The sequence below is a fragment of the Cydia fagiglandana genome, chromosome 11, assembly GCF_963556715.1.
Source record: "Cydia fagiglandana chromosome 11, ilCydFagi1.1, whole genome shotgun sequence".
Classification (NCBI taxonomy): Eukaryota; Metazoa; Arthropoda; class Insecta; order Lepidoptera; family Tortricidae; genus Cydia; species Cydia fagiglandana.
In genome coordinates, this window is record NC_085942.1 from 10193954 (window position 1) to 10219432 (window position 25479).

Genomic DNA, 25479 nt, shown 5'->3' on the forward strand with positions numbered 1-25479 from the left:
ATCTACCGTGACCCAACGTTTCACGCCATTGACCATTAACTGGGTTTTTGTCCTGTTCATTTCGAATCTGACTTCAAGACTTGGCTGGTCTAAGGCCTTCTAACATTTTCTCTAAATGAGGTGCAGTGTGGGGGAAAAGAAGACTATGTCGTCGGAAAAACGCAGGTTTGTCAATGTCAACCTTATTTCGCCGACGTCAATGCCCATTTTGTTTACCATTTAGCCACCAGCTTCTGGACGATTTCCTGTAGGCAAGAGGTAAACAGCTTTGGAGATAGTGGGTCGATCATCCTGTTTGACTCCTTTTTGGATGCAGAATTAGGGCCGGGAACTTGCACTATTTTTGCGGTAGATGGTTCCGATGAACTCGTGCCTATAACACTGCTCGCGTTGCTTCGCTGTGTGACTAAAGATGCGCCGACCCTGGGGTTACCCCTTTTTTCACGTAGGCATCATTGTCCTAACTTATTGATATTTTTTTTGCCTCAGCACACTAAGAACCGCTTGTCTCTACGGCTACTGGTACCTACTCGTATGTACAAATTCGTAGGCAGGCTCCAAATTGGAATATTTCGCTCGTTTAAGTTTTGCTGCGTTTTCGGCGGCTGCTCCGACGCGCCCTGTGGCCTGAGGTGTCCTCACACAAGGGCAAGTGTGCTTACACACGTCGCATCCCAAATGAGGCTGTGTTTTCGCGCTCATGGAAGCAGTTGTATATTTAGGCCCTGATACTCCAACACGCCTGTCGGATGTCCAGCGTCCAGTAGTCCTGAAGTACCTGCCTTTATAAGTTTTTTACAGTAAAGAACAAACTTGTAACTAACCTTCCCTCAACTCAAGCTGCACTTCACAAACATACCTTGCATGCAGCGTACCATGTGAGCCAAGTACGAATGACGGCGAATAGACCTTTTCAGGATTCCGTACCCAAAGGGTAAAAACGGGACCCTATTATAAAAACTCCGCTGTCCGTCTGTACGTCCGTCTGTCCAAACGAACAGAACTGGTAAACACCAGGCTGTATTTCATGAACCGTGATAGCTAGGCAGTTGAAATTTTCACAGATGATGTATTTATGTTGCCGCTATAATAATAAATACTAAAAACAGAATAAAATAAATATTTAAATGGGGCTCCCATACAACAAACGCAATTTTTTTGCCGTTTTTTTTGCGTAATGGTACGGAACCTTTCGTGCGCGAGTCCGACTCGCACTTGGCCGGTTTTTTTGTGAATATTTTTAAAATAGATAAAGTAAATACCCACAAGATACTTAAAATTTACTATGATTTACGTACTTCTTGGTCTATAAAATAAATAAATAAAACTAGGCCAAGTTCTGAAACATGGATCTCTTAAACTGCTTAGCCGATTTTGATGTGGTTTTCAGTATACGATAATAAATATGTTTAATTTTATCATTTAGTGCTTTTTGGTAGACTTTTTCCTATATGAAACACACTATTTGCAAAAATAAAGTGTAAAAAGAAAAACTAGGTTTTAAATTTTTTTTACATTATTTTTGTATTGACATATTTTGTTTTAATTTTTTTTACGATGAAACAAGTCATTTTCTTACAATCGACACCAAATTTAACGAAATCGGATGATCCGTGAAACTTGTAGATTTTTTTTTCTGTTTTTAAGGGACCTCGCTCCACCTCGGCTCCTAAAGGACGAAATGACGGGTTCTTCGAAAAAAAATGTTTTAATGGGCCTCTACTATCATCGTGCAAAGCGGCTTGCTTTCCTCCTAAAGTGCAACTTTTTTTTCATAACAAGCATGACTATTATAGGATCTATGATAAACTAGCGTTACTCAGTTTTCGTATGGAACAGCGACATTTTTTAGGGAATTTGTACAAAAAACTAAATATATTTAGGTATAGACGGTCAAGCAAATCTTGTCAGTAGAAAAAGGCGCGAAATTCAAATTTTCTATGAGACGATATCCCTCCGCGCCTACATTTTTCAAATTTGCCGCCTTTTTCTACTGACAAGATCTGCTTGACCAACTTATACTTCATATCGGTTCGAATACCAACCGAAACAGGAGGCAACCAAGCAGACGAATCGCCTCACCGCGCCGCGCAAGGACACCTGCAACACTAGAGGGACTTTTTTCATGCGTTTGTAAGTGTGTATACAGGGGTGAGTATTAAGCCCCCTCCAGACTATGCGCGTGAATCGCGGGCGAAGCCGCGAACGCAAGTGTGGCGTCGATTTCCAAGGGCCCAACGTTATCTGTTCTCTTTCACGACGCAGCAACTAGTATCATTTCTCTCTCCTCGCTCTTTTAAAATGCCGTTTGTCAAAAAAGGACAACCATACTGTTGACAAGGTGGACTTCAAATCAAGTGTTGCCTTTCTTGATGCGCCCAGACTGTGTATGTGTGCGTAAAAGCGTATATGTGTGCTCTTTTAGGGATGTGAAAAGTCGATATTAATCATGTTATATATCGATAAACGCTACACAGCGGAACGAAATAGCGATTAATTGAAGCTTCAATATCTTCGTTAAACATAAACATAATTGAAATGCTTATGGATAATGAATATATTATAATATAATTCAATTATTGCGGAACACCTATTTTAGGAGGTATTTATGTATTTTAATTAAATATCTGAACTTTCCCTTGGTTCCCTGCTGGGGCGTGACTATAAAATTGTGATCTGATAACCACAATAAAGAATAAAAGCGTTTTTGGTCATTTTAGGTATCGTTAAGCCTTTGAAGTAAAATTAAAATTGCAAGAAATGTCGATAGTTTATCGATATGACTTTATCGACATGGCTACAGCAACGTGGGCCTCATTGTTCATCGTACACTATACAAAAGTGGCAACAGTGACAGCTCGCTGAGACACCGTCTTTATATATTATTAAGTCTATGTCGATTTCGCAGATTGTTCACGCCTTCGCGCCTTGTTCTCCGTTTTTTGTCGGTATTTCGGCCCGCGTCAAAGGAGACGCGAAGCGCGAACTTGCAAGACTCCACATTACACAATATTTTGGCTCCTCTGTGGCAAGATAAATATGAATTATATTATGATTATATTATACTAAGCAGCTATATTTTACGGTTTTACAATAAAACAAAATGGGAAAACAGCTAAATCACGTATGATGCCATAGATAACTAACAGTTAAACTCGATCAGCTGATGCTTTTCCGCCATATTGCCGCAAACCAAACTGCGAAATCGCCGTGAAGTGTGTGAGTGTGGAGTCATAAGCCCCCTCCAGACTATGTGCGTGAATCGCGGCGCGACGTCGCGGAGCGAACATATCGCGAAGTTGACGTAAGACTCCACACTCGCACACTTCACGGCGATTTCGCAGTTTGGTTTGCGGCAATATGGCGGAAAAGCATCAGCTGATCGAGTTTAACTGTTAGTTATCTATGGCATCATACGTGATTTAGCTGTTTTTCCATTTTGTTTTATTGTAAAACCGTAAAATATAGCTGCTTAATATAATATAATCATTATAATTCATATTTATCTTGCCACAGAGGAGCCAAAATATTGTGTAATGTGGAGTCTTGCAAGTTCGCGCTTCGCGTCTCCTTTGACGCGGGCCGAAATACCGACAAAAAACGGAGAACAAGGCGCGAAGGCGTGAACAATCTGCGAAATCGACGCCACACTTGCGTTCGCGGCTTCGCCCGCGATTCACGCGCATAGTCTGGAGGGGGCTTTACGTCAACTTCGCGAAGCCCCCTCCAGACTATGCGCGTGAATCGCGGGCGAAGCCGCGAACGCGAGTGTGGAGTCCTGAACGCAGACCTGCGAAATCGACTCCACACTCGCGTTCGCGGCTTCGCCCGCGATTCACGCGCATAGTCTGGAGGGGGCTTATATGTTCGCTCCGCGACGTCGCGCCGCGATTCACGCACATAGTCCGGAAGGCGCTTTATATTCTTATAACATAAAAAAAGACAATAGAGGTAACAACGGGCGGTCTTATCGCTTAAGAGCGATCTCTTCCAGACAACCTTTCCAAAAGAATCTACTAATGTACAAAATTTGTACCTAAAGTCAGACCAAGAATAGTCTGCAGCATATTTGATAGCCCACGCAGTGAAAGTATTATTTTAAACGTCAAACTTCTTTGAAATTATGCCGTATAAATGACACTTGCACTGCGTGGGCTATCAAATCCGCTGCAGACTTTTTTTGGTCCGACTTTATTAGACACATTAATTATAAACCGGATAAACCAAAAAGTCTCGGTATTTGACGGAAGTTTTCTAATTTTAGAGTGACCCTTCGTGTCGTAAATAATTTAAAACTTCCCAAGTAGCACAGATAGCTCTATAACTAATCACTTTTAGTTCTATCTAACGCTCTGCGCGTATTAAGACACTTATAACAGCACTATCGTGGTCCTACAGCTGTATAATAGATCTCAGTGATATTTATATAGCTTAGGGCTGATTAAAAGCTGCATTACCGCTCTGAAAACTACCATTAATACGCAAAGAGTGATATAAAGGTATATTTGCTACGACCCTATACAGCTTTAAGGGTTATCAAATGCTTTAACCGTTATAAGGTCTGTTTAGTGGATAAAATTACGCCATGTGCTGTATAAGGAGGTAATTGTGGACTTTTATTACGTTGACTTATTAAGGGAGCACAGGTGAACTATTATGAAGCTAATAGACGTATAATGGAACACATGTGGCACATAATACAGCTTGTCACTGAACATGTTTACCGCTAAGCAGCTTTTATTACGCTGACTTTTAAGGGAGCACGAGTGAACTATTATGAAGCCAATAGACGTATAGTGGAACACACGTGGCGCATAATACAGCTTATAGCTGAATATGTTTACCGCTAAGCAGCTTTTATTATTCTGACTTTTTAAGGAAGCACGAATGAACTATTATAAAGCCAATAGACGTATAATGGAACACGTGGGGCGCATAATACAGCTTATCGCTGAACATGTTTACCGCTAAGCAGCTTTTATTACGCTGACTTGTAAGGAAGCACGAGTGAACTAATATGAAGCCAATAGACGTATAAATGGAACACATGTGGCGCATAATACAGCTTATAGCTGAACATGTTTACCGCTAAGCAGCTTTTATTATTCTGACTTTTTAAGGAAGCACAAATGAACTATTATGAAGCCAATAGACGTATAATGGAACATATGGGGCGCATAATACAGCTTACCACTGAACATGTTTACCGCTAAAGCAGCTTTTATTTCGCTGACTTATTATAAGGGAGAACGAGTGAACTATTATGAAACCAATAGACGTATAATCGAACACATGTGGCGCATAATACGGCTTAGCGCTGAACATGTTTACCGTTAAGCAGCCTATATACTACCATTGAGACTGTCTGCATAGCGGCTGTTTAAACGTTCACAAGATGCCTTATAACTGTTTAGAGGTTCACTAGTGTATTGAAATAACGACTTGGACTTTATAGTGGTTCACTTAAGTATCTTTATCAGTCGTATGCTGCATATTAGAATTTTAATGGTTCACGTTGCTTTTTAACATTGACCGCCATTTTATCGTAGATAACCTACAAAATTGGTATTACTTTTTCAACTTTTAAGGGTAACAATATTTTTTTGTGCATGAGTTCTTAACCTAAATCATTAGTTTAGTACTTTCTATAACTTATTATTAACTTTTTATCTCATAATTCTGTCCAAACCACTGAGATAGTTTTTATACATAGCTTATTTATATGATTAATTTAAATAAATACTGATTATTTTCGTGGCGCACTGAAATTTTCTTAGATAATGTATATATATAATGTCAATAAACTTGCATTCCCAAACATCTTTCTCGCATTAATATATAAAAGATCATGTATAACTAAACACTTTAACAAAATGACTTATGGTGTCGTTGCGCTTGACGTTTTCGCTTCAGTATAAATATGTTCACCTCTGCGTTCGTCGTCAATGTCACTATACTAAATAATAGCTAGCTGTTTTTTAAGGCAGAGGTGTAAAAGTATGTTATTCATTAGCTTTTATTCAGCCCAACGTCAATCTTTCCCGGTATTAGGGCGCACATGTGACATATTAGCTGAATAAAGGGTAACTGGTGGTCTCTTACCCAGTCAATATACACCTCTTATAACTCCTGTTACCCCTTATAATTCCGTTAAATTGCTGCTACAACGCTCTTAAGTAGCTATGTGAACTTAAGGCTGCTTAATTTGTGCCCATTTAAGAGTAATAAAAGCTGAAAAGACGCTTATACAGCTCATATGCAGCTTTTATATTCCAGCTTCAAGCGTATTCGTATTTCATTATGCGGCTGCTATACAGCTAATCTGTGCTACTTGGGTTTATTTTCAACACAAAAAGCACATTAATCTCGGACGTTCGAAACCGTAGCTTATAATTTACAGAATCCGTATTAGGGTTCTAATCATGTTTCATTAACCACCCTGTGTAAAGTATGTTCAATAAAAATAATTCGGCCTTCGGGCCGACTTAGTTTAACAGCTAATAGGATCACGTCGTTTTCCCAATAACATGTATTGGGTTGCCTACTCATATATTATTAAAACACTCGGGAAAAGCCGTTCGATGGGGGAAGAATAACACTTATTTTCATGTTCATACTCATACCTCCATAATTTATTTATTTAAACTTTATTGCACAAAGTATATACAAAAATGTACAAATGGCGGACTTAATGCCAAATGGCATTCTCTACCAGTCAACCATAGGGCCAAACAGACATCTACAATTGGTGCAGAGAGAGAAATATACTTATTCAGTGAATAAAAAAAAGCAAACTATACATATAAACTACATAAATAAATAAAATATATATGAACTACTACATATTTATACAATACATACTATAAATATAATAATGATGGATATTATTCGAACTCTTGTTTTAGCAAATGCTTACGCAACAACCGCTTAAAAGAAAACTTACTTGGAGCTTGTCTAATATTTAGAGGGAGTGAATTCCAGAGACGACTAGCCTGGACGGCGAAAGAATTAGTCATAAAACCAGTACGGTGAGAAGGTATGGTCAGTTTGAGAACGCGGGAGGTACGCAGCTCACATCCTGGACGAGGAGTATCGAAGACGAATTTACTTTTGAGATATCCAGGAGCAGAAGGCTCAAACAGGATCGAAAATAGGATACAAAGGATCCGGAAGGACCTACGACGACGGATGGAGAGCCAGTTGAGCTGCCGGCGGTAAAAGGAGACATGATCGTATTTACGAAGTCCAAATATAAATCTAATACAGTTATTGAGTAGACGGTCTAGTTTATTGAGTGATTCCTGAGTGGCATTAGTAGTACACACATCCCCGTAATCAATTATTGGTAACACTAAGGACTGCACTAACATTTTTTTCGTGCTTACAGGCAGAAAGTTTTTAAATTTATATAGTGTTCTAAGTGTACCTGTGACCTTCCGACTTGTCTCCGAGAGTTGACTAGACCAGGAAAGGTTGGAATCTAAAACTAATCCGAGATTCTTAACCCGACTGCTCACCGGAATTACAGCATCCTCAAAAAGGATCGGAGCAACAGGTACTGTACTCAACCTAGACATTTGCCACTGGCTACCTAAAATTATGGCTTGGCATTTAGCTGGATTTACACAAATGCCAAAGCTAGCAGACCACTCGGCGATGTAATCCAAGTCAGCATTTATTGATGAGATAGCCGTGTTTATATCTTCCACGTCAACTTGCGAGTACAGCTGAAGATCGTCTGCGTACAAATGGTAAGAGCATCGAATCTTGGCGGTAATAAGATTAATAAAAATTGAAAAGAGAAAAGGAGAGAGAATACCGCCTTGAGGTACTCCAGTACTCAGTTCAGACCAATCAGATAAGGAGCGGCTGGCACGGACTGCCTGGGCTCTATCGGAAAGATATGAAAAGAACCACTTTGTGGCATCTGAAGAAACCCGCAAATGAGTTTATTAGTTTTATTACAGTCAGCTGCGTCAGTAGATATAGATCGATATCAGAGGGCAACGCATTGAAATCTAAACGACCTGAGTGCCTAGCCAAGATGCCAATCGTTACATCTTACATAACTAATCTTGAGATTTCGTAACAGACTTACATAGGTATACTTTCAAGAATTTTTTGAATGTATGAATCACAATATTCATCCCTTCACCGTTGTATCCACATATTTTTCAGAACTCTCTGTACGCATTCGAATATAAGTATTAGAAACAAAAAGTTCGGAGCGGGCCTAATAACACAATATTTTGATAATGAACACGTGCAAAATTAAATTTAAGTACATCAGTTATTTTTTTCAGCATCAAGAGCGGCGATGCAGGCGCAGACATTCGTAATGGCGCTTGCGGCGCTGAGTGCGCTGACGGCGGCGGCGGCGGAGCGCGGCGGCGGCATCAAGATCGGCGGCAGCGCAGCGGGTGGCGGAGGCCGGGACGGCGCGCGCGGCGGCGGCGTCCGCATCGGCGACGCCACGCGGCGCCCGCGCACCTCCCCCGCGCCGCCCCCGCCCCGCGCGCCCTCATCCATCACCGCCGCGCTCGTCGTGCCACACAAGGCCTTCGGCGCACGAGACTACACCAAGGCAGAGAAGGCTGCGCTCGCGAAGTTACCGCGCAAACTGAAACTCTTCTCGCAAGTGCGCCTGAACGTTACGCTTTCTATGCAAGGCCTTACGCCTAGTCCAATGTGTAAGTGTAGTATCAAATCATCAACAAGTCTATAGAGTAATCTTATTTGACATGTTTCAACATTATATTTTCACATCTTTCAGCTATCCTGGACTCGCTATGTAAAGAATTCCTAGCAGTCAACGTGTCTGCTATCCTTTATCTTATGAATCATGAACAATACGGGCGCTCTACTGCCTCTGCACAGTATTTTCTACAACTCGCCGGATATCTTGGCATACCGGTAATGCTTTTTATTGTTCGGTTGCATATCTATGTAGTGACTCTCACTGTATTAGATTGAACTTATAGTCGAAAGCTTTATGTCCACGATTCAAAATAATTTCTAAATGTGTTTTTGTGGCAGGTCATTGCGTGGAATGCTGATAATAGCGGCCTAGAAAAAAGGGCGTCTCACGCGGCCCTGCGTCTTCAACTGGCCCCGTCCATAGAACATCAAACTGCTGCCATGTTATCAATATTAGAGCGATACAAGTGGCATCAATTCAGCGTAGTTACCTCAGCTATTGCTGGGCACGACGATTTTATTCAAGCCGTCCGCGAGAGAGTCACTGCATTGCAAGTAAGTATATTAACTTAATAGGTACCTTCTTCGTACCTAATCGTTAGCCCACCGCAGTTCGTTGTATGAAAGTAAAGACCTCTTCTAAAAACCCTTATTTTCGTATTCAGTCACATTCTTTCGTAAACTTTATCTTTCTAAATAATTTATAGGCCTATTGATATATTTCGTCATCATTCATCAACAACGTCAAAGTAGGAACAGCGACGTAGACCACAGGGGCCAAATTCGACACGTACAACTGTCAGATTTCGCATCCACGTCAAATCAACAGTTGATTTTATCGCATACTAAGTTATGATTCCATCAACGGTGGATAATATCATTTGGTACAACCAAATTAACCAAAACTCCACTCTAAACTAAGGGTGGTTCGGTTTAGTTTGCTTGTCACCCTAGCTGTGGATTGTTAATGTCAAATTTTGACATTGTACGTATTCGAGAACTTATGATTTTTCCTACATCAACGGGATATCAACACGATACGTCAAACGTCGCTTGTCGAATAGGGGTCCAGGTCGAAACAACCAACAATTAAGTAGAGTCACCACACGGGATTGTTATGCCATTTAGGGTTCTTGCTAAATTGGAAAGTATTGAGCAACCAATTTAGCTAGGACCCTAAATGGCGCAACAATCGCGGAGCGTGACGGTACCTTCTAAGAGGATTTACGTGTTAACAGGACCGCTTCAAGTTTACAATATTAAACGCCGTAGTGGTCAAGAAGCCTACAGACCTGAACGAGCTAGTGACTAGCGAGGCGCGCGTGATGCTGCTGTACGCGACGCGCGAGGAGGCCGCCGACATCCTGTCCACTGCCGGCGACCTCCACCTCACTAGCGAGAACTTTGTATGGATAGTCACGCAAAGTGTGCTCGGCTCAATGCAGCAGCCCAATAAATTTCCTGTAGGTATGCTAGGTAAGTTTATGTACAACATATTTACCTTTTTGATTCAACACCAATGTATGAATGTACCTAGAGGCTACCTTATATCCTTTGTTGGAAAAGTGTAGCTCTATAGGCTATACTATAGCCTATAGGTATAGTTTTAATAACGCCGCTAGACTCGCTCTAGAATCATAGCTCAAAAATTGTTAGCATATCTGGCAAGAATTATACTTATCTCCTTTTCCAGTTTTTCTTTTTATGACTGTCGTTAATATTCTGCATTCTTTATAATAAATAATTGATCCTTATGAAGTCTTCTAATTCAGGTATACATTTCGACACATCAAGCTCATCGCTGATCGCAGAGATAGCTACTGCGGTGAAGGTGTTCGCATATGGCGTTGAGTCGTATATATTGGCGCCAGAAAACGCCCGGCACCCACTGGGTACCAGATTATCTTGTAGTGGCGCGGGCGCCAGTGAAGCGCGCTGGTCGACCGGGGAGCGGTTCTACCAACATCTGAAGAACGTCAGCGTGGAAAGCGAAGCGAGTAGACCTAGCATAGAATTCACGCCCGATGGGGAACTGAGAGCGGCTGAACTCAAGATCATGAATCTTAGGCCTGCTATAGGTGAACAGGTGTGTGCAGTTTGGTTTATTTTATAATCGTAGGTACATTTGCATTTCTACCGAATCTTAATTAATTAGGTAATGCAAAGATTATAAAAGCTAAGAAATTTTGCTTGATTGTGTTTCTCACTCTTTTATTTATATTCAACAGCTGGTTTGGGAAGAAATCGGGACGTGGAATTCATACCCAAAAGAGCGCCTTGACATAAAGGATATAGTTTGGCCAGGTGGTTTACACACGCCGCCGCAAGGTGTGCCGGAGAAGTTCCACATGAGGATCACGTTTTTAGAAGAGCCTCCTTACATAAATCTCGCCCCGCCGGACCCTATAAGCGGACGCTGCATTTTGGATCGCGGTGTCATATGCAGAATTGCTCCGGAGGCCGAAGTAGCAGGGTATTCCTATTTATATTATTTATTTAAACTTTAACCTTCGGCCCAAGCCCCGGTGGAATCCACTGCATGATGCGGTGGGTGAACAGGTCGCTTTTTGGTCACCGTCAAAGCAAAAATATGTATACTTTTTTCAACCTTATTTCCGTAAAAAGCATAGCAATTTGTGTCGCTGTCAAAATAGGTGTCTGAGAGTGAAATAAGTATCCAGCGTTAGATGTTGACCAAGCGGTGGTCACGGTTGCGACTTACAAACCGAGTCAGTAGCAAGCCGAGTCGTCCTTATTAATAACAGTTTAATAAACATATCTTAAATATACTTGGTCAAGCAAATCTTGTCAGTAGAAAAAGGCGGCAAAGTTAATAAATGTAAGCGCGAAGAGTTATAGTCCTATTAGAAGTCCTACTGAAAAGATTTGCTTGACCAAGTATAAGTTTTTTAACCTAGGTTGGAAGCTGGGACCGCACACAGAAACAGCTCACTGTACCAATGCTGCAGTGGTTTCTGCATCGATCTCCTGCAGCAGTTAGCGGAGCAGTTGGGCTTCACGTACGAACTGTCGCGGGTCGAGGACGGCCGCTGGGGCACGCTGCACCACGGCAAGTGGAACGGGCTCATCTCGGACCTCGTTAACAAGAAGACTGATATGGTAATCCAAGTTCTTCCTTCCATGTATCTGGGTAGCAGATTTGGATGAGGCCCAAATATAATCTTGCATGATTTGCCCTTGTGACGGAAATCTGTCGAAAGATAATTACTAACGTTTTTTCAGGTCCTAACATCTTTAATTATCAACTCCGATCGAGAAGCCGTAGTAGACTTCAGCGTGCCCTTCATGGAGACCGGAGTGGCAATAGTGGTGGCCAAGAGAACCGGCATCATCTCACCCACAGCCTTCCTAGAGCCGTTCGACACGGCGTCCTGGATGCTGGTCGGAGCCGTCGCGATACAAGCCGCTACGTTCTCCATTTTCTTCTTTGAATGGCTGTCGCCGAGCGGATTTGATTGCTCCACAGGACAAGATTCAAATCGAGCGCCACAGAATCGTTTTTCGCTATGTCGAACATATTGGATTGTTTGGGCGGTTCTCTTTCAGGCTAGTATCAACATATAATTTAAAGCCTATATTTTAAGCTATAAGGCAGAGGCAATATATTTTCCACGTGATTTTGAACTTTATTTCAAAGTGATAGGGTTCAAGTTTGCATAATAACATAACACCCATATGCCCTATAAAGGGTTTTTAACCGGTTCAACAATACAGGTATTCAGACTTTTCAATTTGTTAAAAGCTTAATTGTATGGTTACGATATGACATTAACACGAGTCGTAGTACTTAACTAGTCGTAGTTTATTTCGCGCGCACCAATCAGTGCGAGCGATTGTATTAATATATCAATCGATATCAAAAAGTCTGAATAAACTTCAGAAAAATATTATATGTCAAAATAACTATACATATATATCAGATATATATATCCGACGACGTACGCTTATATTTTCTTCTTCAACAGGCCTCTGTCCATGTGGATTCTCCGCGTGGATTCACAGCCCGCTTCATGACGAATATGTGGGCGATGTTCGCCGTAGTGTTCCTCGCTATATACACTGCCAACTTGGCGGCATTCATGATAACACGTGAGGAGTTTCATGAACTGAGTGGGCTGGACGACCCCCGAATATCAAGGCCCCTGACGATACGGCCTCCGCTCAAATTCGGGACAGTGCCGTGGTCTCACACCGACGCTACACTAGCGAAGTATTTCCAAGAGCCACATGCCTATATGTCACAGTGAGTAGACAGACATACTAATAAAAATTTAACTATTATTTTATTACTAACGTATGGAATCGGCACAGGGAACCAGTATTTTGCGCCATGAGTTGCTGCCGTTTTGGCATCAAACCATACCCAGCAAACATTTTAAGTATTTTTTCCTAGGCTCGAAGAAGATTTTACCAATTTAAGTGAAAATTACGTCCTAAGTCACCAATTATTTTACGTATTGTACACTTTTACTTCCAAGTCAAAATATAGGGATAATAAAACGTAAATTTTACTTCATAAGCCCGCTCCAGACTATGCGCGTGAATCGCGGGCGAAGCCGCGAACGCGAGTGTGGAGTCGATTTCGCTGTCCGCGAACATCGACGCCACACTTGCGTTCGCGGCTTCGCGCCGCGATTCGCGCACGAGTGTGGAGGGGGCTATAAATACACCATGAAGTCAGGGACTTAGGGGTTGAAAATAAGGCAAAATATTAGGTAAAATTAACCTTAAACCCTGACCAATAGGTCAAATCTACTAATAAGGTATTTTAGGTGTATTTGCGACGTAATTATTACTTATACGGGGACTATGAAGTCACGGACTTAATGGTTGAAAATAAGTCGTATTACTAGGTAAAATTAACTTCGTACCCTGACCAATAGGTCAAATATACTAATAAGGCCTTTTAGGTGTACATGCGACGTAATTATTTCTTATACGGAGACCATGAAGTCAGGGACTTAATGGTTGAAAATCTGTCGAAATATTAGGTAATATTAACTTCGAACCCTGACCAATAGGTCAAATGTACTAATAAGGCATTTTAGGTGTATATGCGATGTAATTATTTCTTATACGGGGACCATGAAGTCAGGGACTTAATGGTTGAAAATAAGTCGAAATATTAGGTAAAATTAACTGCAAAGGCTGACCAATAGGTCAAATGTACTAATAAGACATTTTAGGTGTATTTGCGACGTAATTATTTCTTATACGGAGACCTTTAGGTCGTCGATTAAATGTCTATTTAGCTACTAATTTTAGGTAAATGTTACATAAAATAGATACCAAATTGCGACCATATAGTTAAAATCACTTGTAAAGTACTATCAATACCATAAGGTTGTGCCGCCATTTTCTTTCATTATAACGAGATCCTAAATACGAAATTGCATAATTTAAGTTGTTATATCTTGAATGGTGCCATCGCACGGTACTTCATTGTGCTAATATTCAAAATAAAACAATATTTTTGATCAAGTCAATACACTCACACACACAAATATTCAATTACAACACTCAATTACAAGCAAATATATGCATTTTGATTTTATAAAATGTTGAAAACTTAAATATTTTAAAAGCCCACGAAAAAATTTTCTGTGCACTAGATTTCATCGTTCTTCATCAGCGTAATCGGCCTAAATTATTTTACATGACTTAGTGGCCGCCATTATCATTGCACAACTTAAAGTTGTTTTCTTGTTAGACATTTTGTTTCTGAGTGAAAAGAATATATAAGCGTAATGTTTGTGTCTCTTTTTCTCTTCATCGCGTCTCATCTAAATATTGCCTCGCAGAGTAATTATATGGATAAAAATATGTCGCCATCACGTCTAAAGGTGGTAAAGAATACCAAATTAGTACATTTTCACTACGCGGCACGTCGTGGCGACGTCGAATCCACGTCGGAAACATGACCTAGTGTTGACCTAATGGTTGTAATCACTAATTTACCGTCAATAAATACGTCGCCGGCACGTGCGTTTTTTCCCCATTTATGTCGACTCGACGTGCCCACGACGTCGATTCGACGTGCCTCATTTTGGTCTCCTAAATTGTGCGACCTAAAATAGGTGCCTTTTTCGGAATATCGACCAAAAATGTTTGCTGGGTAAGTCCCCTCCACACTCGTGCGCTTAGTCTGGAGCGGGCTATAGAAGCGGAGCGTGAATCTCGCGAACTAAACGCGTAAGCGCCATTAGTTTTATGACGCTTACGACGTTTTGGTTGCGTGGTACAGGTTGTGATTGCGACAATTTCATTGTTTGATATGTCGTCTCTATAGATTACTATAACTCAGTGCTGAGAAATGTAAAATTTAAAGCAGCATTAAAAACCGTTTTGTGTATTTTTCACAGGTTTAATCGCAGCACAGTGGGTGCAGGCGTACAAGGAGTCCTCACTGGAGAACTAGATGCCTTTATTTATGACGGCACCGTATTGGATTATTTAGTATCTCAAGTGAGTTTTTATTTTACTGTGGGTGTAGTAGTAGGAATAGCATACGATTACCCATATAACCATTCCAGTCGCAGAATCATCAAAGTGGTAACTAAATGACAGATGTGTCGTAACAGAGTCCACACAATGTGTCTAGAATTGTTTCGAAACAAAGTGTCGTCGCCGTGTGTACACTTTTCCGTAACAAGGTGTCGACACATTTGTGTGCACTTTGCGTGCGGTTTGCGACTAAATCTGACAGCAAATTTGTGACAGCAAATGTCAATATAAAATACCTCTTGAAAACCAAGGTTTGTCAAACTACTATTAGTGTCTCGTGTGCTCGTAAGTAATTCTAGTAAGTCATCATGGGCGATGCAAATGATAATAATCGTCCAAAACCATATAAACACCCAACACCCGTCAACCTTTTACAGAAAAGTTTTTAAAGAAATGCAATAAGCTACTTAGGTCAGCCAACGAATGCTCAAAAAAGTTGTAGAGGGAAATGCTCGGAACACAATTTTTGACTCTGTAACTTGGTTTGGACAAGTTAGGAGGTGAACATATCAAAAGTCCCCGGCCGTAGCCCTTGAGCGGGGGGAAGAGAGGGGGCTTTGAAGGCCCATTTTCCGGTTTTTCGATTATATCTCGGAAACTATGCATCTTAGCGACATGGCCACTTATACAAAATGAAAGTTAATTTAATTTGTTACAAGTTTATTCAGTAATTTTTTTCGATATGTTGAATAGTTTTTGAGATATCCGCTCTTGAAAGTTTATTTAGGGCTCTCAATTTTATCTTGATATATCTACATCAGTGAAGGCGCTAGGCCGTGTATGGTATCGTTTTCGTATAAATCTGGATTGCTGAATCCATTTAAGGTATCACATTGACACCATTCCACAAAATAAAAAAAAATCTTTTTAGGGTTCCGTACCTCAAAAGCAAAAAACGGAATCCTTATAGGATCACTCGTGCGGCTGTATGTCTGTCTGTCTAAATACACAAAATAGTTCTTTACCTATAGATGACAGGAAAACCTATTAGAAATGTGCAGTCAAGCGCGAGTCGGACTTAATGTACGGAACCCTTAATACGCGAGTCCGACTCGCACTTGGTCGGTTTTTTTTAAACTCCTCTTGACGCTTAACCGCTGAACCGATTTCGTTGAAATTTGGTATAGAAATAGTTTGCGTCCCGGAACAGGACATAGGATAGATCTTATAACCAAAATCATCTTTTGAAGGTATGAAAAGTGGCGTGGAAATTTGTACGGGAAATCAATAACCGCTGAACCGATTTATATTAAATTTGGGATGGTCTACATCTTTGATTTAGTTAAAAACCGGGCAAGTGCGAGTCGGACTCGCGCACGAAGGGTTCCGTACCATAATGCAAAAAAAAAACAAAAAAAAAAAGCAAAAAAAGAAACGGTCACCCATCCTAGTACTGACCACTCCCGACGTTGCTTAACTTTGGTCAAAAATCACGTTTGTTGTATGGGAGCCCCATTCAAATCTTTATTTTTATTCTGTTTTTAGTATTTGTTGTTATAGCGGCAACAGAAATACATCATCTGTGAAAATTTCAACTGTCTAGCTATCACGGTTCGTGAGATACAGCCCGGTGACAGACAGACGGACGGACGGACGGACGGACGGACAGCGAAGTCTTAGTAATAGGGTCCCGTTTTACCCTTTGGGTACAAACCCTAAAAATGATAAAAAAAACATGACTTCAAACCTAAACTTAAACAGTATTAACTTCAAGAAGTCAATTCTGAATTCCCCCTACACCTCATTTCACACTTTTGAAGGATGATTTTTGAGATAACTTATTATGTCCTGTCCCGGGACTCAAAATATGTGTACTAAATTTAAATTAAAACTGTTCAGCAGTTTAAGCGTGAAGAGGAGTTTAAAAGAAAGTAAGTTTATATGTTTTTACTTTGGAATGGTGTCAATGTGATACCATAACTAAATTTGGTACTGCGAATTTATACGAAAACGATACCAAACATGGCCTCGTAGCTTTCCTGTTGTAGAAGTCAAAATAAAATTGAGAGCCCTAAATTCTTATTACTTGACCAAACTTGTGTAGAAGGAAAAGGAAAAATAAAAGTCTTCGGCAGGAATATAAGACACAAATATATATATTTTTTTGCGTTACTATTTCAATCATCAAATATAAACATACCTTGATTATATTATTCTAGTGAGATCCTCACAGATAAACAAAAACATTTACTTAAAAAATTACAAGGTCGAAATGTCACGGAACTTGTGAGAGTAATACGTGAAAAATAAAAACTCTTATGACAAAAAAATCTGGACACAATTTAAGAAGCATCCCATTGCGTCGAGGAATCATCTGTATTTTTGCTTGTTTCATTACCTCCTTGCTTCTTTTTTTGTCCTTTGTATTCTGTAGCAGTTTGTTAGATCTGAAAATAAAGATAACTTGCGTCGTCACGGATGTCGATTTATAGGTTTTAGGGAGCGCAGAATTCGAAAACGATGATCATTTTATAATCCAAGATGGCGGCTACGTGTGTTGTCATAAAAGTCGTCATGAATATCGTTTTATAGGTTTTAGGAAGTGCCGATTTCGAAAATGATGACCAGTTTGGAATCCAAGATGTGTGCCGTGCACATTGTCATAAAAGTCGTCATGGATATCGTCTTATAGGTTTTAGGGAGTGCAGAATTCGAAAATGATGACCATTTTGGATTCCAATATGTCTGCCGTGCACTTTGTCATATAAGCCGTCATAGATGTTGATTTATAAGTGTTAGGAAGAGCAGATTTCGAAAATGATGACCATGACCAACAAAACGACATCCATGTCGACTTTTAACATAGTGCATGGCCGCCATCTTGGATTCCAAAATAGTTATTATTTTCGAAATCTGCACTCCCTAAAACCTATAAAACGACAGCCATGACGACTTTAATGACATACTGCATGGCCGCCATTTTGGATTCCAAAATGGTCATCATTTTCGAAATCAGGGCCCCCTAAAACCTATAAAACGACACCCATAACAACTTTTATGACATAGTGCATGGCCGCCATTTTGGATTCCAAAATGGCCATCATTTTCGAAATCTGCATCCCCTAAAACCTATGAAACGACATCCATGACGACTTTTATGACATAGTGCATGGCCGCCATCTTGGAATCCAAAATGGTCATCATTTTCTAAATCTGCGCCCCCCCCCCCAAAACCTATAAAACGACATCCATGACGACTTTTATGACATAGTGCATGGCCGCCATTTTGGAATCGAAAATGGTTATCGTTTTCGAAAGCGGGGCCCCCTAAAACCTATAAAACGATATCCATGACGACTTTTATGACATAGTGCATAGCCGCCATCTTGGAATCCAAAATGGTCATCGTTTTCGAAATCTGCGCCCCCTAAAACCTATAAAACGACACCCATGACGACTTTTATGACAATGTGCATGGCCACCATTTTGGAATCCAAAATGGTCATCATTTTCTAAATCTGCGCCCCCCAAAACCTATAAAACGACATCCATGACGACTTTTATGACATAGTGCATGGCCGCCATTTTGGAATCGAAAATGGTTATCGTTTTCGAAATCTGCGCCCCCCAAAACCTATAAAACGACACCCATGACGACTTTTATGACATAGTGCATGGCCGCGATTTTGGATTTCAAAATGGTCATCATTTTCTAAATCGGGGCCCCCTAAAACCCATAAAAGGACATCCATGACGACTTTTATGACATAGTGCATGGTCGCCATTTTGGAATCGAAAATGGTTATCATTTTCGAAATCTGCGCCCCCCAAAACCTATAAAACGACACCCATGACGACTTTTATGACATAGTGAATGGCCGCCATTCTGGATTCCAAAATGGTCATCATTTTCGAAAGCGGGGCCCCCTAAAACCTATAAAACGACATCCATGACGACTTTTATGACATAGTGCATGGCCGCCATCTTGGAATCCAAAATGGTCATCGTTTTCGAAATCTGCGCGCCTTAAAACCTATAAAACGACACCCATGACGACTTTTATGACATAGTGCATGGCCACCATTTTAGAATCCAAAATGGTCATCATTTTCTAAATCTGCGCCCCCCAAAACCTATAAAACGACACCCATGACGACTTTTATGACATAGTGCATGGCCGCCATCTTGGAATCCAAAATGGTCATCATTTTCGAAATCGGCACTCCCTAAAACCTATAAATCGACACCCATCTCGACTTTTATGACAAAGTGTTTGGCTACCATCTAGCATGCAAGACATTTCTATTATTTTCACGTACAAAAATGGCCCCCTGTCTACTTCCAACCGAGATTTAATCGATAATTTATTCGATTAATGTTCAGATTAATTCAATTTCAATCTATGTTAGGTCGACTAACTAAACTAATCGTGATTAAAATTTGAGGATTAACTTTTTTTATTCCATTAATTAGTCAAATAAACAGTTAATCTATTAAGTCCCATCTCTGACCACATCATTTTTACACTTTGAGAATATCTGAAAACAAATGAACACAAGGAGCCATTTTGCAAATCCAGTAACTTTGTTATTACTTTTGACAGCGCGTGTCATGTGTCTACACAGAGTCGACACAAAGTCGAAACATTTGCGACTACTTTGTGACTGCAATATTTCTCAGCCTTAAACCATATTTATACATCATAATTAACAAGTTTCGTAGTATGTAAAGCGTTATTTCTGTTATTTAAGTATAGTATACGCATCGAAGTACTAAAAATGCATCAAATAATATATTTATGAACACAAGCACTGAGAAGTAAACAATTTCATTTCCGGCTAAACTAAAACAATGTGGTGGCGCGTTGATTATATTACACTTAGTTTTTCAAATCACTCGAGCAGTTTAATTCCCCATAATAATTTAAGTCCTATTGTAATATAAATGCAAACAATATATAATTACGTCTTGTAATCCGTTTTAGAGATGGCGTATTAATGTCACTTATTTTTATTTAACTATTTTTCCATCTGACAGTTTCCATTTGACAGGAACGAAATGAACGAATGAACGAATGATTTGGCATAAAGTAGTCGCAAACTAGTAACAATGTGTGCACACGGCGACCACACTTTACGTCACTTTGTGTCATGTGTCGACCCTTCCCCATTTCTGGTAACTGTGTCGACACGGCGACGACTCTGCGACTGGAATTGTGACCGAAACAGACGGTGTCGACACAAGATGTGTCTACACCGCGTCGTAACGGCGACTGGAAATGGTTGTATGGGTATATACATACATATTAACGCATTCATTGCCTGGGGGCGTGGCCTAGGAACAAACTTGTATGACGGTGAACGCACATGTGCGTCGGGGGCAGTGAATGTGTTAAACTTGTATAGGGATCGTAGTCGTAAACCTATTCCAGTGGCGTATTTGGTTCGAATGGTCCTTATGTTACTTAGCTGAAGAAATTAAGGTAGGCACATAAGCTATTAATAATAGTAGCATTATGCGGACCTTTGACTTTAAATAAGTTAAATGTACTTAAATGTCGTTATAAATATAAATTCATATTTTTCAGGATGAGGACTGCCGATTGTTGACGGTCGGCGCGTGGTATGCGATGTCTGGTTATGGACTAGCATTTGCACGCAATTCAAAATATCTCAGTATGTTTAACAAGAGGTTACTTGATTTGCGTTCTAATGGAGACCTTGAAAGATTAAGAAGGTAAGTACTAGGTACTATAATTAAATGAGTGATGGAATCTTAATAGTAAAGTAGATGTTTACGGTCTTTCTTGCTGTTCTACAATATATATACTTATCCGCTCTTGCCAGACTGCAAGTAGGTCAACGAGTGAAAATGCTAAATGTAAATTTTAACTCATTCATTGCTATGCTATGCTACAACGCTATACTATATAATTAGGGTTGCCAGATCGAAAGGCGCTAATATCGGGAAATAATATCTATTTTTCGGGATTTTGGGACTTAATTCGGGAAAAAAAAATACATTCATATTAAAGTGATTATATTAAAAACAACGATATTTTACATTATTGGCACTACGTCAGCTCGCTTGCTCGGCGACAGTTCGGAACTTGAAATTATTGTTTTATAACGTGAAGCTGTTTTTCGGGACAAGTTTCACTTTGTCGGGAATCGGGAACACATGCTAAAAATCGGGAGAATCCCGCCAAATCCCGACCATCTGGCAACCCTATATATAATATAAGTTATTCAACAGTAAGTAATTGCTGTGTCGCGATTCACGTTGAATAAGAGCCCGTCTTTGATTTTTAGGGTTCCGTACCCAAAGGGTAAAACGGGACCCTATTACTAAGACTTCGCTGTCCGTCCGTCCGTCCGTCCGTCCGTCCGTCCGTCCGTCCGTCCGTCCGTCCGTCCGTCCGTCCGTCCGTCCGTCCGTCCGTCTGTCTGTCACCAGGCTGTATCTCACGAACCGTGATAGCTAGACAGTTGAAATTTTCACAGATGATGTATTTCTGTTGCCGCTATAACAACAAATACTAAAAACAGAATAAAATAAAGATTTAAATGGGGCTCCCATACAACAAACGTGATTTTTGACCAAAGTTTAGCAAAGTCGGGAGTGGTCAGTACTTGGATGGGTGACCGTTTTTTTTTTTGCTTTTTTTTGTTTTTTTTTGCATTATGGTACGGAACCCTTCGTGCGCGAGTCCGACTCGCACTTGCCCGGTTTTTTTTTAATTTCTTGTTCTAAAACTGTTGAGTCTGATCTGTCTTCTGAGTTTACTAAACTCATTCAAGAAATACTAGAGTTAGACCAAGATAAGTCTGCAGTGATTTTGATGGCGCAGCCTGTGCAAGTGTAATTTTAAACATTAAACTTCTATGAAATTATGACGTACCTATAAATAACACTTGCACAGTCTGTGATCTGTCAAAATCGCTGCAGACTTATCTTAGTCAAACTCTACGGGCGTAGCACTTATCGCTGCTTGGCGCTACGTTGTAGCCGATGCGAGAAGAATGTTTTCCCGGATTCAGATTCAGGTTTGACAATTTGTCATGGTTTTGAAGTGGTTTTGATATGCTCTTGAAGATCGCTCACGCTGATTGGTGTATGCGAAATAAAGTAAGAGTTATGCGTGAGATATATGCGCACCAATCACCTAGACCAGGGGTGGGCAAACCGCGGCTCATGTCCATTCACAGAGGCCTCAAAAAACAATATCAAACCATCCTTTACACAACATTATAGGCGTATCCAGAGCCACTTTTTTGCCAATCTGATTAAATTGCCTGATCGAATCAGGATGTGCGGATGCAAACGCCAATTTGGCTCGCCGAATTCAACCGTTGATAATAACCGATATTACCGATAAAATGAGGTGCGGACACAATAATACCAATTTGTGACGCCCGTATTTTCGTTCTGGGGCATATTTCAATTTAGTGGGCTCTAATATCACCATAAATCTTAATTGGAGATTGACGCCAATTTCATTTCTGATTAAATCGTCCGATTTGATCAGTCCCGTCTGGATACCGCTTATATTTCAGCATAGAAGTTAGGATCCTATAGAAGTATACGCGTGCCTCCGTGAGGGACAAAACATAGGCAGTGCAACACTATGATTGGTCGAATTTATTTGGTGCCCACCATAACACATACTAATTTAAGGTAAGGAATAAAAAAAATGTGAGACTGTGACAAGGACAAACAATAATAGCGCTTTCGCTGCTACTCCTACTGAAAAATACATAAGACTATCCCGTTCGCTCATTTCCCCCACCCAATATGCCTTATCCAGTTAAACTACTAGATTCTTGTCTTTCAGATACTGGATGACCGGCACGTGCAAGCCCAACAAGCAGGAGCACAAGTCGTCAGACCCGCTCGCGCTGGAGCAGTTCCTGTCGGCGTTCCTGCTGCTGATGGCCGGCATCCTGCTGGCGGCGTTGCTGCTGCTGCTCGAGCACGTCTACTTCCGCTACATGCGCGGCCACCTCGCCGCCTCCACCGTGGGCCCGTGTTGCGCTCTTGTGTCCTTGTCGATGGGTAAGTAACACCAAAACTTGGTAACTCACTAGCCCAGCGGCCGGCAACAAGCGGCCCGCAAACCTCTCATTTCGAACTTCCCTGGCTATTTTGTATGATAAGCCTCCTCCAGACTGCGCGTGAATCGCGGGCGAAGCCGCGAACGCGAGTGTGGAGTCGATTTCGCAGGTCTGCGTTCAGGACTCCACACTCGCGTTCGCGGCTTCGCCCGCGATTCACGCGCATAGTCTGGAGGGGGCTTAATATGACAGCGTCAACTTCGGTAACTACTATTTGGCCCTTGGCTGCTAAAAGGTTGCCGACCGCTGCTAGTGCAGCCTATCGAAGATTACATAAACTCGAGAATTAGGGACGGGTGCTGCTTAGGTCTTGTAGTTAAAAGATGTTAACCGCGTAAATGTTAATCTCCATAGTTTATAAAGATTTCAAACGGATATAGGTATTTAAACGGCCTGTTTTTTCCACAGGACAATCCCTGTCGTTTCACGGCGCCGTGGTGGAGGCGGCAGCGCAAGGTTTCGGAATGCGAGGACGTGGCCACTGCCGATCTGCTGTCTGTGCAGCACAGGTCAGTTTATATCAGTCAGTTTAGGTCAGGACGACCGGTCTGGCCTAGTGGGTAGTGACCCTGCCTATGAAGCCGATGGTCCCGGGTTCGAATCCTGGTAAGGGCATTTATTTGTATGATGATACAGATATTTGTTCCTGAGTCATGGTTGTTTTCTATGTATTTAAGTATTTATATATTATATATATCGTTGTCTGAGTACCCACAACACAAGCCTTCTTGAGCTTACCGTGGGGCTTAGTCAATTTGTGTAAAAAATGTCCTATAATATTTATTTATTTATTATTTATTTATATGTCAGTTGCACAAAGTTGTGCAAATTGAATGTTCCGATACATGCCAAGTGAAACATGAAAGTGTCCAGCGTTCGGGTAGATTTAATATTTCACTCCTTACCTAAATATGTTACCCTATACGCAGATTTGGCGAGCGCGGCACGAGCGCGACGCAGCAATGGCGCGTGCACGCCAGCTGGCGGCGGCGCTCGCGGCCCACGGGCTGGCGCCGCCGCCGCGGCGGCTGGCCAGCGCGGCCGAGCTGCTGGGCGCCGCCACGGACGCCACGCGTCCGCGCACGCTGCGCGCGCCCGCCGACTTGCTGCCTGATCTCGACCGCCCGCTGTCCTGCGGCGACTTGCGAGCTAAGTAAGCGAATATATTCACGTAGGTGTAGGTACCTATACTTGAATCACAATGTATTGCCCGAAACAGAGGTTGGCTCTCTGCTTATAATTGTTGGTTTGCCAGATCTATATAGTATGGTACGTATTCACATTCACACCCACACACTCGCACACGAGGCACTGGATAAATATGATGATTAATTATAATTTTAAAATGTTGTTCCAGAGAGCGGACGCGAGTCGAAATGGAAACAGTGCTGTGAGGTGCTTATTGCGCCACCCTATTTCAATTCCTGAAGGCTGTTCTTACACCAAGTTATACAAGACGAAGTTAGTTATACCTAATGTTAAAAATACGGACAGATAAAAAAAACGTTGTAATTATTAAATAAATTATTCCAATTATTAAAACAGAGAGCTGGACGTAGATAGCGAAGCGTTGTTGTGGGACGCGCGCGCGGTGCGGGCTGGGCCCCGGGCGCGCGCCCTCGTGTTGTCTACTAACAATAAAATATATTTTTTGGACAATATTATTTTGTTTTGCATTACCTGCTATCGGCCCTAGAGAGACAAGATAAGGTGATGTGTTCCTTTAAAACCCTTGTGCCTGTAAGATGATAATTCCCCATTAATAATACCCTTGCCAGAGGGTTAGTACTCTTTATTATACTGTGCCAGAGGGTAGGCACTAGGCACTACTACTATAACTAGATATACGTACATACATACCGTACGTACATATAATATATACATACCGAACCACGACCGTGAAGTCCGAGGCAGCGAAGCATGTTCGAAGGTAGGTATAGGAGGTAGGTCGTCCTTCGGAAGCCGGTGTTGCTTGAAGGGCTCGTCGCTTTTACCTTGCCAGTGTGATAACGCCCTAAAACGGAATTAGATTACACATTCGCTTTCACAAAAGGTAGGAATATTTTATTTTAAATGTACTTAACATTGTAATAAGAAGAATAGAGCATTTCTATGTATTTTTTATTCCAATTCATTGTGATGAGAACATACACCAGAACACACTTTGTTGACAAAAAAAAATTAGTAGTGAGCTTGTAGTCC

At 41.1% G+C, this 25479-nt stretch overlaps 2 protein-coding genes across 2 annotated transcripts in view; one reads left to right on the forward strand and one right to left on the reverse strand.

Moving 5' to 3' along the window:
- The window catches only part of LOC134668980 (dehydrogenase/reductase SDR family member 4), a 206094-nt gene that overhangs the window by 154788 nt on the left and 25827 nt on the right, over window positions 1-25479 (reverse strand). The window lies entirely within an intron of this gene.
- Window positions 8303-24938, forward strand: LOC134668917 (glutamate receptor ionotropic, NMDA 2B). Its single transcript, XM_063526420.1, has 15 exons — window positions 8303-8690; window positions 8774-8913; window positions 9037-9252; window positions 9936-10173; window positions 10470-10783; window positions 10926-11170; window positions 11616-11817; window positions 11941-12264; window positions 12684-12961; window positions 15081-15183; window positions 20751-20899; window positions 22998-23218; window positions 23686-23786; window positions 24207-24430; window positions 24635-24938. Exons 1-15 carry the CDS (start codon window positions 8318-8320, stop codon window positions 24669-24671), a joined length of 3165 nt encoding a protein of 1054 aa, XP_063382490.1. The 5' UTR covers window positions 8303-8317; the 3' UTR covers window positions 24672-24938.

What these genes read in the sequence shown, in the direction of transcription:
- LOC134668917 (XM_063526420.1), top strand. Translation starts at nt 8,318, where the DNA reads ATGCAGGCGCAGACATTCGTAATGGCGCTTGCGGCGCTGAGTGCGCTG. An exon ending in CCTTACGCCTAGTCCAATGT is followed by an intron (nt 8,691 to 8,773) that starts GTAAGTGTAGTA and finishes CACATCTTTCAG; the next exon opens with CTATCCTGGACTCGCTATGT. An exon ending in TTTGGGCGGTTCTCTTTCAG is followed by an intron (nt 12,265 to 12,683) that starts GCTAGTATCAAC and finishes CTTCTTCAACAG; the next exon opens with GCCTCTGTCCATGTGGATTC.